This window comes from Nymphalis io, chromosome 3 (assembly GCF_905147045.1).
Source record: "Nymphalis io chromosome 3, ilAglIoxx1.1, whole genome shotgun sequence".
Classification (NCBI taxonomy): domain Eukaryota; kingdom Metazoa; phylum Arthropoda; class Insecta; order Lepidoptera; family Nymphalidae; genus Nymphalis; species Nymphalis io.
In genome coordinates this window covers 3,888,028-3,904,409 of record NC_065890.1, presented here as the reverse complement: position 1 = coordinate 3,904,409, position 16,382 = coordinate 3,888,028, and the positions used below count along the sequence as shown (strand labels likewise).

Sequence of the window (16,382 nt, the reverse complement as noted above, 5' to 3'; positions counted from 1 at the left end):
AGTGTACACACTCATCAGGACTGATTGGTTCTCATTCAACGGGTGACAATGAATGAGATTGTTTGCGGACACCGGGCGAGGCGCTAACTCGCGACTTCGACGCGATTAGCGACTACATGACGACTTAACTGTAAACATCATTACCATTACAAACCCACCAGATTATCATGCATCCATACATGGTATTTGTAACTTTATTACAATAACAATACGACTCATTTCAATTGTTTGTATAAAGTTGTAGGGTGCGATTGTCAACAGCCTGCAATCGTCAGACTAGATAGCTCTGTCACTGTATGAAAGCAAACACTTTTAAAAGTGTATGTGCCGATGAGCAATGTTGTCGCAGGGTTTTAGTGGTCGCATCATATATACTTATGGTACAGTTGTTTGTATGACTATTTAAAATTTGGTTTAAGTCGTTCGTGTATTTTTAACGTGTTACGCTTTCGAAAATGGTATGAAATGTTATTAAGCTCTAACGTACATTTACGCTATAAATATTATTGTGGAGTATTAATAATTACATTATTTACACATAGCATGAATACTAATTGTTTTTATTTAATTTGTTAACTTGACTTATTATTTAAAAAAAAAGTGTTTTTATAACTTGCGTATGTTCATGTTATATTATGTTTGGATATGTAACATTATAAATTCAATAATTTTAATATATTTAGCAATTCTGTGAAGATTTTATATATATTTTATGAGGCCTGGCCACAATAAATCGTTTCAGTACCACAGTCCACGTTTATAATGGGTTCGCGCGATAATTGCTGAAGCTACGCACAATGACGCGGTGTATCCATTGAATGGGTACAGCTACAGATAGATTAAGGGCGAAGATACGACATTTTTATACAACAATGAATCATTATTTGATTTTCATTTATTTAATATAAGTAATTTTACAATATCATAATGGAATAGTTTCCGCCCGCAGCTTCACCTGCGCTTTAAGGGTTTGTTAAGTAAAAGTATCTAAAAAAATGTTCAAGCTAGCTGCGTTTTGATGAAGATGAGAGAGAGAGTTGGTTCATCCTGACTAGCCTAGGCCAGTCTGGCTACGGGCCTCGGGTTTGCCCCCTTTACCCGGGCTAATCCTCACCGACAGGTTTATCTGCCGTGTCTTTTATTTTGGCCCGAAGGGCCAGGTCTTAATGACCCAGTGGCTGATGAAGATGATGATGAAGCTTCAAATTTAGTTTAGCCATGAAAGTGTGACAGATAGACTGAATTACTTTCGCGTTTTTAACATTAATATAGATTATCGGTGAAATATTATTTTGAACTTTATTTGAAATTTAGATAGATTTTATTATTTGAGTCACAAATGTTTATCATGGCGTTTTGAAAGTTGCGAGGTTGGAATCAACCTCATTATATCAAATTCTACTTAAAAAAAACTCAACTAGAAAGGCACAACTCAACCTGGCTCTCTCTGGTTTAATTATTTAGTCTTTGGAACTCCGTATCAGAACGACACGCATATTAGCGAGGGCACGCTAAACGCAGCACAAATATGCGGGCGGCCGCCGTGCGCGACAGGCCATCGCACTATCGTCGGTGCTAAGTGAACTAGTTCAGCTTAGTTTGATTGTGACTCCGCAACGAGATTTTGGATAAAAGATTTTAAGATATGTGTAATAAGCTCTGAAGAGTAGAGCTGTTAGGACAAAATCATTAAATGTCTGAAAGTGAGATGTAATATTGACTATAATCACAATAACATTGAAAGGATACACTCAAGTATCCTTGCCGTAAGTTGGTTTTCAATAATACATGAATAAAATACGAACTGAGTTCTTACAGAATAGCTCTGCCAGTCCTACAACGATACATTTAAAGTTGATATATATGAAAAGAAACAATAATGAGACAAAGCTTAATCTTCATTTCAAGAGTGTATTGTTATTATATGTAAATTAAATAGTTATTGTTAATATATGTACCGAATTACATATAAAATAAAACATTCTGAAGACCTTGATGGTTTTACTCAGTAAATTCCACATTCCGAACCGGTAACAAAACTTACATGGGAGTAAAATTGTAATTGACTTGTAAAATTACAATTAAAACTACTCATAAATGTATTATTAGTATTTTGATTAATGTTCTGGAAGCAAGTTTCTTGTTGTTGTCTATGTTTTTTTCTATATCAAAGAATTACCAACTTCTGTGGCATTTATTCAGTTCTTGTTCAGTAGACATTTGTTAATTTGACTTAATGTCAATTATATTTACATACTTTATTATTAAAAAACATATTAAGAAACAAGTAATTGATCTGGACATATCCTACTTGCTGAGAAAGTTACGTTAAACTGGTATATAAAGATGTTATCCACACTTTCCTACGTGTATGTACGAGTATATATGTCTATAATCTATATAGAGTATATATCTCTAAATATATGATGATGTCCTCCTGACCGCACTAAGCCATTGAGGTCATTCTCAAGGTACTAGGACAATATAGTACATAGGGCACAATTGTGCTTGCAAACACAAGGGCTTGCAAACTGTACCCTTTTCTCAAATCCAATGAGATGGCAAATCTGACAGGACCAGTAGTTTAGGCGCAGGACCAAGGGTTTACCTGCTTATCTGTATGCAATATATAGATAAGCAGGTAAATTGATATGAATTTCTCACAAAGAATAAACTATTGGAAACACAAAATTAGAATACACTATAGCTCGCCGATTCGAATCCCCGACTTTTGATTAAGATCCACGTATCGAGTGGGACGGTTTGGCTCGTTTCATCTTCAAACTAAATTAGTTTAATATAATTTAAAAATATTTATATCGCTCAACTTTAATTCATTTACTTCACACATTTTTAAACACGAGCAGAAATACATCTTAGAAATGTCATCCTTTGATAATATCTATAGTTAATCCATTCGTCACAGACGGACGTGAGATTGCAAATGCCAACATTAGTTTCAAGAAGCATCACGAAAATCGGCCAACCTTAAAGAACATAACGAGACCGAGAAATGAAAGTGGGCTAAATAAATCGCAGGGTAATTAGTGACTGCAAATATATCTGTGTGGTCTAATAAAAGTGGGCACTACGTGCCAAGTATTGTTGACGTAGGTCACGGCTCGTTCTGATGTCACGATAACATAGTGAAAGGGAAATATTCAGGGAATTCCAGTAACGAATAAAGTTTATTCGAGATGAATAGAAAATAGGAAAATTGTTATCGCATTTTCTTACAATCCATTCGTCTTTTATACATACGTAATTTCATTATGTTAATTCAAACAATTTGTTCGATTTGAGAATTATACAAAAAATGTTTATTCCGAACTTATACGATAGATGATAAAAATAATAATCAATTGTAACCTTAGAGATCTTATCGACATAGTTTGGTTTAATCAGGAATAATGAAAATACGCACTATTTTATAAAAAATATATAAATAAACCATAAAAAAATACACTTTAAATATTTGAATTCGATGGCGTAGAAGATTATAGAAAAAATGCTTTTTGGGTTCTTTAAATGAAGCAAACTCCGAAAGTAATGCGAAGACATAAGAAATGTTACAATATGAAACAGAACTGCTAAGATTATTTTAAAAAACATTAAAAAAACATGCAATCGTTATAATATTCGCGTGTCCATCGTTAGGCCACTTCCTCGCTGCGCTTAGCCGACTTTCTCACCAGATGGTGCTTTGAAGAATAATTAATTGACATACAACTTATCACAGTTAATTTATTCGTCTGGATAGACAGAGGTTTGTCACTGATTTGGCAATATTCCATTAAAATCACGTTCAAGCAATTATGATGCTTATGTAGGTAAATATAAATTTGAAAGTCATTTAATAATATTCGATACAATTTTCTTAGTTCACCGAAACTATCCTGTCAGTAAGATACACTTAAATTGAAGCCAAAATAAACCGAAACTGCTCATTGACGTATTTCGTAACTGTTCCTCGGATGCGGTGTGACAATAATTATGGCAAATACGTGACGAACTAACTGACTCATTTAGCATACAATGTGCTAAGAAATATATGTTATTGATTACTCTCTGTTTAGAAATTGCTTTTAAAGTATTTGTAACTGCCTCGTTGGCAGCTTGTCTAGAAACAGCGATCCTGAGGTTCTTAGTTCAATAAAAGTTTATGGGGAAATTAATATATATAAAAATTTTATTTTACCCGTAAGACGAAACGTATATGTACTTGTATGTACGTATGTATAAATATATTTCGTAAGGTTTTCAGGGTTATTAGAGTTAAAAATTAAAAGACAGTTGCCACAAATAAAGTCTCCTCAAACAATCGTAAAAAGTAAATCGTTTAATCGTATGGTAAATTAAATGATTGTGCATACAAAACTACTTCCATAAAAAGGATCGAACAATTCAGAAATCTTGACTCGATCGAGTCAGCATCGCGTATTTTGAACGGTGCGTATCTCAACCGAGACGGACGTCGCTAGGTGTCAACCGAAGCGCATTCAAACGCCACTCGAAAGCGATTGATACAACTAATGTAAGCGTTGGTAATGATTCTCCTGGAATCGTACCACCGTATCTGTTAGAGATTTTTAAATTAATGCGATTAAGTTACGATATTTTAAGCTTGTACTATTATATATTGTATAACGGCAAACCTTAGTCTATAACGTCAATAGCACAATGGCTTACGGGCCACCGATGTAAATGTCGCAAGTTCGATCCTAATCCCATGGGCTTATCGTTCCTACTCCTAATACAACTTGTCCGCTTTGTTAGTGGTGTAAATAGGAATATTAGTAATTCCTTGAAAAACAAAATGCTATTATTCTGATTAAAAAAATGGAAAGCGCGCGGACATAGACCACATCTTAGCCGAAGATAACGGGTTCAAACCCGGGAAAGCACTAATGAATTTTCATTGCCTTTGTTTGTAGTTTATCTCGTGCTTGGCGATTAAAAAAGACCAACTCGTATTTGAGCAGCATGGTGGATTAAGTTCCAAACTTTCTCCTTAAAAGGAGTTAAGGTCTTATATCAGCAGGAATATTTCCAGGCTGCTAGAGTAATTCCATCGCAAGGATTTCCTATATGTTTTATAAGATAACCATTCATATGTTGTGATAAAGAGCTCGTTGTTTCAAAATTCCGATGATGAAATCAGCTATAACCGCATAAACACTTTCGGCATATGGGGTTAATAAAATCATTTCGTGTGAGCCTTGCATTTCTGGAACGAGTAATAACTTACGGAGCTTCTGACTTTTACTGTTGTAGCATTTTTACTGTTGTAGTAAAACCACAAGGTCGATTACTAGTTGCTTTTAATATACGATCAAAATATTTTCTATGTAAATTCTTTGGCTGTTTTCATAATGAGTGAAACAGGTAACATCCTGACTCATACATTTCTGTCGATATTTATAAATCTATATGTAAAAAATTTGTTTTCGGAATATTAAAAATAGAAAACCATAAACGTCACATATAAAATTCTGTTATTTTTTATATTTATTATAAAAGAATGAGTTCTAATCCCCTATATCCCTATGCCCAAAAATTTAATAAATAAATAGGTTTTTTTTTTTCAAATTTTGATAACAATAATTACTAATTATTATGTGGTTGCCCGTATAGTAAACATCTATTTTTAAATTGTGTTAACGTGATATTTGCAAACATTTTTTTATTCAAAAAGGGATGTGACCAAATTAACTGCAAGGTGGAATGCAAGTCACCTGCATCTATAGACAATCGCACAATGAAAATGATAAACACTCATTACACTTGGTCGCATCCCCAAACACGCTTTCTAGCTGTTATGCCCCTTGTGTAATTAAATGGGCACTTGCAGCGGCGTAGCTACCACCGTATCAGCCGTATTAAAGATACAGGGCCCCCAAGGGCCTCAAACCGAGTAAGCAAAACTTCGTAAAAGGTTATCCAAAATCTCAATCGAACTCTAAGACCGTACGCTAAATGACCCGGAAAATTAAGGTCATTGCCGCTATTAAGATGAAGTGCACTACCAGCAATTTTGATACAGGGCCCATTAAGGGCAAGCTACGCAGGGGCGTACGCAAGGGTAAACTCAAAGCAATACGTGTAGTTGGCGGTAGAATATTTGCATGTGTAAAACTATATCGTGACGTAAAGATTAATAACAATCAATTTAACTTGATATATGATAAGAAACATGTGTTTTACATTCTAACGAACAAGATATACACTAATCTGAAAAGGATAAATCGTTCCGAAAGAAATGTTTCCAGGAAAATTTGACGTTAACTGGATAAAAAATAAGGAATACAAAATAATCAACTTGTCTATGTGTGTCTTTATATGTTAAATATATTATGTATAAAAATTAATGCTTGTTTATGTTTGAGTCGATGCGTTCACGAATCGTTTATCAACTTATAAAAAAAATATATTCAAATAAATTTTACGTGCATTCAATATTATAATTTAAGGAAAGCATACGAAGAAAGAAACGTTTACGGGCATACATAGGTACATACAAACACTTACAGATGTGTTATTTTTGTATATCTACATTGTGGGTATTGTGCAAGCCCGCCTGGGTAGCCACCCAGTCATCAGATATTCTACCGCCAAATTGCATACTAAATATCGTTGTGCCCCGATTGAAAGGGTGAGTAAGCCAGTGTACTCCAGGTACTCAGTACTCCAGGAAGGGACATACTATCTTATTTCCCAAGGTAGCTAATTCTCAATGTAAGGAATGGTTAATATTTCCACCACTTACCATCATACACATATCAGGTGACCAGTTCGCCTCCCTTTTCCATAAAAAAACAAACCTCTTTCTACAGCTTTACTAATGTCTAGTATGGGGGCCATCATAGGAAAATATTAATTACTCAGTAATACTAATTAGTATAGGATGGTGTGTCAGAGAAAACTTAATACACATATTTGTAGCTTATTTAAGATAAATTAATTATAAAGACAGTCATTAATACGCATTTTAGAAAGTTTTTCATTAAAATGCTCACCCACTGCGTATAAACTTTCATCGAAGTATTAGGCAATATCATTTTTTTTAAACGTAATTAAGATTAATGTCGGTAAAATTTACTCTAAAACCAACACAAATATGTACATTTTTAGTATATTCTGAGAATATATATTATGCTATTGAAAACATTATTGAACGAAGAAATGTAAAACCGGTTCCGTATAATAAGCGACAATCTGAGTTGAATTCAATTCTAATCGGGTTTCTTTAATCGAATCGCAAGATTAAAATGAATGTAATACAATCGATCAATATCGAACGAGACCCGATTCTCGGTAAGTCTTCAGACACGTCTAAATTTATTCGAACTAGCTTCGCACTCGGTGCTCTGACAATGAACTCTTATTGAGTAAACAATTGATCACTCAGCGCGACCTGGCGCTCGTCTCTCGTCGATCCCCGTGGCGGATCGTAAATCGATATTTACCGGTTCAGAGTACAACACTACTTGTAGTAAGTCGGTTTTTACGACCGTTTCTGTAATTAGGAACGTTCTGATTTTGAAATTGACGTGTGGATAAGATTTGTGTTTTAATCATTAAATCAATGTATATATAAATAAAATAATTATATGAAACTAAGTACCCGTTTTGACTTTGCGCGAGTAGATATGTTTTTTTAAAATGTAATAAATACCATATAAACAATTAATATTATAATATCGATCAATGTTGTGTTATATACATATTACATATTACAATACACAGTTATTCTTAAAACTAAACAACATATAAACATACTATATAGCCTATGGATATCCTGATAAACTAACCTATTAAGAATGAAACGGGAAAAATAAACTTACTTACTACTTTTACTCTTTATGATGTGCCTAATATTATAAATGCGATATTAATATGTCTGTCAATCTATCTGTTACGATTTGTAAGAAATTTAAAACTGTATGGACTATTTAGAGTATTAAAATATGACGTCTGTATCTAATTTGGCAGCTTACCTTGTTATATTAAAATACAATATGTTACGACAAATTCGCTGCACTTGATGTATGTATGAATGTGTGAAAGGATTCGCAGAGGAAATCTAAAAAAAATCACTCACTTAACACGCCGGAACAAAGGTAAACAGAATGCTAGATTAAATTTCGTCCACCATCACCTAATATATTTTGCGATTATTATGTACTTACTATTCAGATTTATCTCATTTTTATTTTCATCTCGTAAAAATTTTAATAATTTGTTATTTTGAGACATGCAAAGTTATTATCGATGTGTTGAAAATAAAAATGCAATATCGTAATGAAGCAATTGACAACGACGATATCAGCGGCCAGTGCCCAGTGATTAAAACACGACAATCTTAATCGAAAGTTGAGGTTCAAACCCCAGCCAGGAACACGGACTTTTTATATGATTATTTTGTGCTTAGATAACTTAGACTCGACGATTAATTAAAATGTCGTTAGGAAGCATGCATGTATTATTATAATTCTGCCGAATGTTTATCCACCAACCGTCATAGAAGCAGCGGGGTGGAATAAGCTCCAAAACCTACTCCTCAAGAGGAGAGGGTTCTGTAGCCCAACAGTAGGCGTTTTTTGTTCATATTTTTTTAATCGTTAATATGCTTCTCTGCATTTGAAATTCTGCTTATGACAATTGTATAAAATTTAACATATATTTATAGGGCGTCTGGCAGCGCAGTAATCCTGGATCCTCGTATGGTTTGCAAGAAAAACCGGCGCACGCGCGGCCGTCTAGCCCAGATCTGCAGGAACGAGACCGGTCTACTTAAGGAGATCAGTCGAGGTGTCACGCTGGGGGCAACAGAGTGTGCACACCAGTTCAGAAATCGTCGTTGGAATTGCACAACACAGAGACGAAGCATGAGAAAGATACTCATGAGGGGTAAATATACTGCTTATTTAATAATTACTATATAATTTTGGTCATCTCATCGGGAATACCAACACTTCCCAAACTTGTGGGTTAGTTTATCAAGTGAAGTAGCAGTCTGTAAAGGTTCGTTTTCTGGTCAAAGGCCTCCTTTTCTCCTCAGTAGAAAGCTTGTAATAAGATCAATTTTGTTCCTTTCTGGGATCTGAACTGAATGTCGCGGATTCAAATCCGTCTTGGCATTTAGTTAATATTTTGGCTTGGCGGTGAAGATAGACAATGTGAGGAAACTCGTATATCTGCCAATCTGCAGAGAAGCATTGTGGTGGAATAAGTTCTCATACTTTTTTTAAGAGAGAGAAGGTGTTTGCTTCTTAGGTAATTAGTATATAAACGGTTACTGTATTTTTTTAAAAATATCAAAATAAAATACTTAGCACATAATAAATTATGTGTTAATCTTATTACCCACAACGCAGTTATCGATCTTCATGATCCATAGTTACGTACGATATTGTCGTTTAATTATAATTGTTTGATAAAAACGTTTTTGTTACTAGCTAACAATAGACGGCCAATGTTGAAACCAACATAAGTTTTATGAGAATAATTTATTTTTAACTCTTAGTTTTATAATCCTGATAAAAACGTCAAAATATATTATATCAATAAAATTTAAGGGTTAAGCAAGTGATAATTTAAGTACGTTATTACTTCAAAACTTACATATTTACTTGGTGATAGGGTTTTGTTCAATTTTTGGGTAGGTACCGCACACACGACAGCATTACGTACGTGTTTAGCGGTAGAATAAGGGAATTAGTGTTCCGGTTTGAACGATGGGTGAGCAGTGTAATTACAATAACAAACTTCTTAGTTACCGAGGTTGATGGTGCATTGGCGATGGATGGCGATAAAGCCTCAAGGTCTATGGGTGGTATTGACCACTTACCATCAAGTCGTCCATTCAGTCTGCCTACCGCATATAAACGAATAGGTATTTCATTTCGAAGGATATTTTTGTGGCAATCATTTTTCATAACTACCTTTTTATTTCAAACATAGCGTAGACTATATTTTTTTATGAATACAATTAGATATTGACTAAAAAGTTCCTTAGATATTATATAGGTATATTATATAATGTATATTATATCTACCGAATGCTAAATTTATTGCCTTTTGTTTAGTATCTAACACCTTTGACCTTCATATGTATTTAATTTTATAATTTTATAGCACTCCTCATAAAACTAACTTACACGATTCGATTTTAGCACGCGTTTATTGTGATAAAAATAAATCCTAATAACGAAGTTTAACGTAAAATATTATTAAGTGTTGAGATTCGGTTTTTACATCGTGCTCGCTGGAAAACACCATAAGAAAATCTGTATCTAATAAAATTCTGATAAAGCTGTCCACCAATCGTCATGGAAGCAGTGTGGTGGAATAAGCTCTATGACCTACTCCTCAAGAGGAGATAAGGAACCTTTAAAAACCCTTAAATTGTTTTTATTCAAAATGACAGTGGTGACGATTTTCTTTTATGGTAGTCATTCGCAAAAGAGGCAACCCAATCATGCAGGATATATTATAGTGCACAAGCATGTGCGCAACTACAGATTACATACTATTATAATCTGATGGCATTCCGACGTTTTTAAAGGTAGTGTGTGTGGGGTTTTGATCTAAAGATGAGTGAGTGAAATGGAAATATAGCTTATTTAAGTAGATTTTTACAAATTTAAATTAAAAACGATGTAATAGCTTATATGCTTAAGTATTTAATGAACCTTCTGGGTGGGTGCCACCCACTTAAAATTCTACTAATAAACAGCAACACCATATATGTATATTGCTGTGTTGAAGGTTAGTGTAGTGCAGAGTAATTACAGGCATAAGGGACATAACGTCTTAAGTCTCGTGGTGGACATTGCAAGATGTTATATTTGTTACAGTGCCAGGTTCGGAAAGTGCAGATGGCAACGTTCCATCAGGTAGTCAATATGACCATTTGACCTCCTTCAATTAATAAAAACACAAATATTAAGATATCACAGATTGCGTTAATAGACAGCAGAAAATGCTACTAAGGTTAAGAACCTTTTCAATTCGGCATCATTTTAATGAATTTATAAACGCAAGAAGACAAAATTTGCGTATTACTTAATTCAATAAAATTAATAATATTGGCCCATTAAATAATTATAATAAATATCAATATTTTAAATTTCGAACGACTTAGTTTCAAGATACAATTCTTTTTAAGAATGATTTCAATTCGAATCGCTGAATTCGAATGTGATTCCTAAAAAACAAACCGTTGACAAACGACATTAAATACGATAATTATGATAATTAAAGGATGCAAGCATTAATGTGGGTTATCTACATATTTTTTCACATTTGAATTTCGAATTCATCAAAGACTTTGAAATATATTCTCTTTTTAATGGACTGCTGGTGATAATTAATGTAGAAGCTTGAAGAATTCATATTTTCAGTAATAGGCAAGGTTATCAAGGTTACTGGCATATTTTTATTATCTTTAACTTTTTTAAAAAATTTTTATTATCTTTAATTTAGTTGAAATTAATATACGGAGACGATTTTTTATTTTATACACAAGCCTCTAAAAATAAAGAGCAATACCCTTTATTTTTCAAGTGTGGTAATCCCATAGATAGCTAGCATTATATCCTAGGAATAGTAAATAGCTTAGTTTTTGCATTTTAATAGATAAACGTTACAGTAACAAGATACTTATTGTAAATCTTCAAATGTTTTACGTTACTTTTTGATTTACAGTAAAATCATTTTTAAAATTACTTTAAAAAAACCTAAAAATTACTGAATCAATCCAAAATTGAAACAAACAGAAATTCATTAACTTGTTTAGGTAGAACACCGGGCGGAGGATCGCTACCTGCCAGCTTTATTAGCCGATGGACAAAAGAATGCAAAATGTGTTAAATCGCACAGATAACTATCAGTGCCTAATTCGATTAGGCCAAAAGAGTTGATTTTTATGCGACCGCTCGTTTATCTAAATTCATTTTAGTGATGCGATTAAACATAATCGATAATTTTGTGGGTGTTGACTCCTTTAAGCGATTTAAATTCAATAAAATATAATCACTAAATTTAAATTACCAATTTGACATTTTATTAAGGATGATTTTTTTTGAAACATTAAAACTTTATGTTTGCCTTAAAATTGTACCCTAAAAGATCATTTATCGCATTCGAATAACTTAAAACCATGCATAAAAGCCTTCTGAATTTGTCAAAAGAAATATATATGTTGTCGATATAAAATGTTGCTTAAATTAACAACACTATGGCTCTGAACGGTGACCATTAGTTGTCGACGTGCATTCATTTGGTATTCATTAGTGTAAATTAAGTGGTATATGTCAAAAATTCGCCTGCATATTGAAAATATTTATAAACTTCACCTTAGCAAAGATCTTGGGACGTTTTTGGGTCTTATCGGAACGCACATTATCGTTTACTTTTTGTGTATAAGAAAAACAGAAACAAATTATTTTCGTCTATATATTATTTCGATATAAAATACGACTCGATTTAAATGTCAGCGCTTCTTTTTTGCGGCTTTTTTTGGGATATCGGGAGCCGTTTTGCTAATGTAAGATACATAATAAACTGCTTTATTGCTCAAAAGATAGCTTCATTTAATGATGTTGTTTAGGGGTTACAACGTATTTGACGAAACAAGATAAGAAGTGGGAACGAATAATTGATTAACGTAATTACGATTTCAAACAGATAACAATTATTTAAAGAGAATAAAATTCAAATATCGAAAATTAAGAGAACTTCATACATTATTTAGATATTTATAAAACCTTACGTAATTGTAAATCAGTCGATTCCATATTATGGTGAGTTCGAGTTGAGTTGTATTTTCGGGAGACACGTTTCAAAAAAGATCTTTTCAGATATTACGTAACTGCTTTTTACCCGCTGCCCGGGAAGGATTATATTTTTCGCGCGTATCTTTTAAGTATGTATATATGTGTTTGTAAATTTCTTTATTAATAACTCGTAACCCACAACTCACCTATTAGGGCGATGGTTTGGAGCTTAATCCACCAAGCTGCTTGGTCACTGGTAGGATATACAAATGCAAATGTGTCAGAGTTTAGTAAACATTCATGTTTCTCAAGATCATCGAGTACGAGATGAATTATAAACTAATTATGTACATAAAAAATCAGAGTTAACCATCCGGTTATGAACCACGCGATCTATCCTCTAGGCCATCTTTGCCTTATATTGGAACACGCTTTTTAAACTGTATCAAATAAAAATATTCGGATTGACTTTTGAATCATCAACGTCCGGTTTATGTAGTTCCGGGAAATTCGTCATGAGTGTACTCTTATATATAATCGTCATATGTATACGTCATGACTCAATTATTGATAGTTTCTCAAAACTATATTGTAATACTGAGATCAATCATTCCAACGTTACAATTGAATCAAAAACATAAACCGTTCGCGGAAAATGATTCATATGGTGAACCTACGAAGTATTTATTTATAGATCAACGTTTATACATGAATTTGTGGCGTAAAAGTTTATCTTAATAACTCGTGCTATCGGTATTTCATAAGAAGTAATTAACGAGCTAATGACTGGCTTGCAATGCCTCTGTATTTTTTTTTAAAAAGCATTATACAATATGACTCGCGTTGCGTTTTGTACGTGGTTTATATCAGACTGAATCTTTTATGTAATTCAACAGTAACTGTAAAAACTTTCAACTCAAGCACAAGTTATTTTTTATTTAAATAAGACTATATATTATATAATTTTAGTTTTTGAAACACTGATCAAGGACAGATTTACCATTCAGACTAAATACTGTACGTTCATTGGTTGCAAATTACGTCATCAGCTGCCATCAGCCAATTAAAACTGGAGATTAATCTATCTTTTATTATTGAACATCGATGATTGTCGTTAATTATTTTAATATTTATTATATAAATAATGAAATTTATATCATTCATAGTTTTTGTATAAAAAATTTGGCGAATTTCTTAAACTTATTATTTTTGTATTTTCACATATGTATGTAATTGCCTTAAATTATAATAATAAATTATAATCATTGTACGTTATTTAATATGCCTACAGGTTTTAATTATACTGCTACCTAGTAATTTAAATAGTTTATATGTATTATTCGAATATGTATTATGTCAAAATGAATATTTTGGAGGATTGTCGTGACTAACCGAATTCCATGCTGGCGAAGCCGCGGTTTTTGCTCGTATATAAAATAAAAACACTTTTTTTACAATACTACAGTATACTACTACAAAAAAAAACTTTAATTTATATTACATTTTTCAAATAATATAAATAAATGCACGTTTACGATCGAACGATTCTAATGAAAATCAGACATTTATCTAATGATCAACAAAAAATGCAGTAAAGATACTGATCAAATCGTTTCGTGAATCAATCGTTCAGTGATCGCAAAAACCTAGGAATTTAGTAGAGTATGCTTTAAGTAATCTTGATATGTGTAGCATAATTATGTATACATATATATATATATATATATATATATATATATATATATATACATAAAAATTAAATAAAACCATTTTTATTATTGGATTAAATTAAAAACCTTCAGTTTAAGTAGTTAAAGGACTTCAGCCTCTTAAAATCAAACTATCAAAAAATTTAATATAATACGTTCGTACATAACGTAATGAATCGTAATTTTATGTCTACGTTTGTGTATACAGGGCTATATATTACTTATAAGCGTTGTTGAGCAGGTGCTTAGTTGAGCATTGAGATTTCTCTCTCTCATTATTGATTTAATATACGAAAGAAGATACGGTATTTCTTAACTAATCACTCCTTAAACAATATTTAATTAAAATCATATATATAAAAATATAGTTGATATTGTTGATAGATTTAGTCAGATTGATGTCGTCGTCCTGCCATAGACATTTTTTCATTTGGTGACACACCGACAGCAGCGCCAGCTACCGAGTTCAATTGTTATTTCAAACCATCCAGGAACCTAATGAAATATACATAGCAAAAATTTCATCCAAACTGTTCCAGCCGTTTAGGAGGAGTTAAGTTAGGTAGATATATTCTTGTCAGTGTCACGGTAGCATACGCAAGCGATCCCGTTGCGCTCCTCGTTAAGACGGAAACGGTACCGCTGGTTTTTTAGTGGGTATTCCGATATTCGGGGCGCACTCGGCGCTTTGGACACCGGTGAGCCCCACATACCCCCCGCTGTTTCCGTGGGGGAAACGCGTAATGCGTTTTTCCAGCGAAAAAAAAAGGTAGATAATATGTTCTTAGATATACCTTAATATATTTTAAGAAATATATAATCATTTTGATACTCGAAGATATATTAAAAACAAAAATATACTTATAGAAATATGCTCCAATCAATATTTAACTCAATCATTGGTATAGTTAAATTAATGATCTGCGGAATTTCTGAATTCGTATTTGTTGAATACTTAGTCATAAAGTAAATTAGATCTTGTTTAATAATACCACGAAACTACGAATAATTTTTCGCGATCACAAAAACGTATTTCTAATCAGATTAATGTATCGATAATGTATTATTTTATCAGATAGCCTTGCCTGATTTATTTTATTACATCAAGATTGATTTTTTTGTAGAATTTGTGTTATGGTAATTGGCATAGTGAATTAGAAGTAGCAAATCAATTCGATTTGCTTCATTTAGTCGTAACATACGAACGTACATACTTAACGAAACGAAATAATTATTTTGATCTTATAAAAAATATATTTATCAATCATTTTAATTTGGTTCCTCCGTCACCTTTTTACCACAGAACTGCGAGGCATCGTAAAGATCAGCACTCGTACGTAGTTGACGTATCTTTGCTTCCTTGTTTCTGATACACACCGCTAAGATCTGAAATACCCTCCCGACCTCCGTTTTTCCCACCACCTACAATATATACCTTCAAGTCTAGAGTGAATAGGCATCTTCTAGGCAAGCGTGCTCCATCTTAGACTGTATCATCACTTTCCATCGGATGTGATAACAGTAAAGCGCTAGCTTATATATTTAAAAAAAAAAAAAAATTTTTCTAAAAAAATTGGATATTGTAATATATATAAATAGTATATATAAAGCTTAGAGATTGGAAAACCATATTATTACTTATAACCATATTACTACTATACTAATATTGTAATTTTATTCACTGAAATTAATAAATAAAATATTCCGAACTGTCTTAAATGTGTATCTATTTGCTACGAATAAGTTTTGCTAAAGAAGATTTAATTGATCTAATTTGATAGTAACAATCGCGTCTACAAACGCTTCTTCTTCTAACTTGTACATCATTGTTATAAATAAAATTAAAATTGCAAAATTCCCAGTGATTTCACATATGGCCTGCTGTAGATGATCT

General features: G+C 32.6%; 1 protein-coding gene across 1 annotated transcript in view; it reads left to right on the top strand.

The window, feature by feature from the left end:
* The window catches only part of LOC126781313 (protein Wnt-6), a 42,275-nt gene that overhangs the window by 13,817 nt on the left and 12,076 nt on the right, over positions 1-16,382 (top strand). Inside the window, exon 2 of the mRNA XM_050506244.1 lies at positions 8,690-8,910. Coding sequence (XP_050362201.1) covers positions 8,690-8,910 — 221 coding nt within the window. The remainder of the gene's footprint in view (positions 1-8,689; positions 8,911-16,382) is intronic.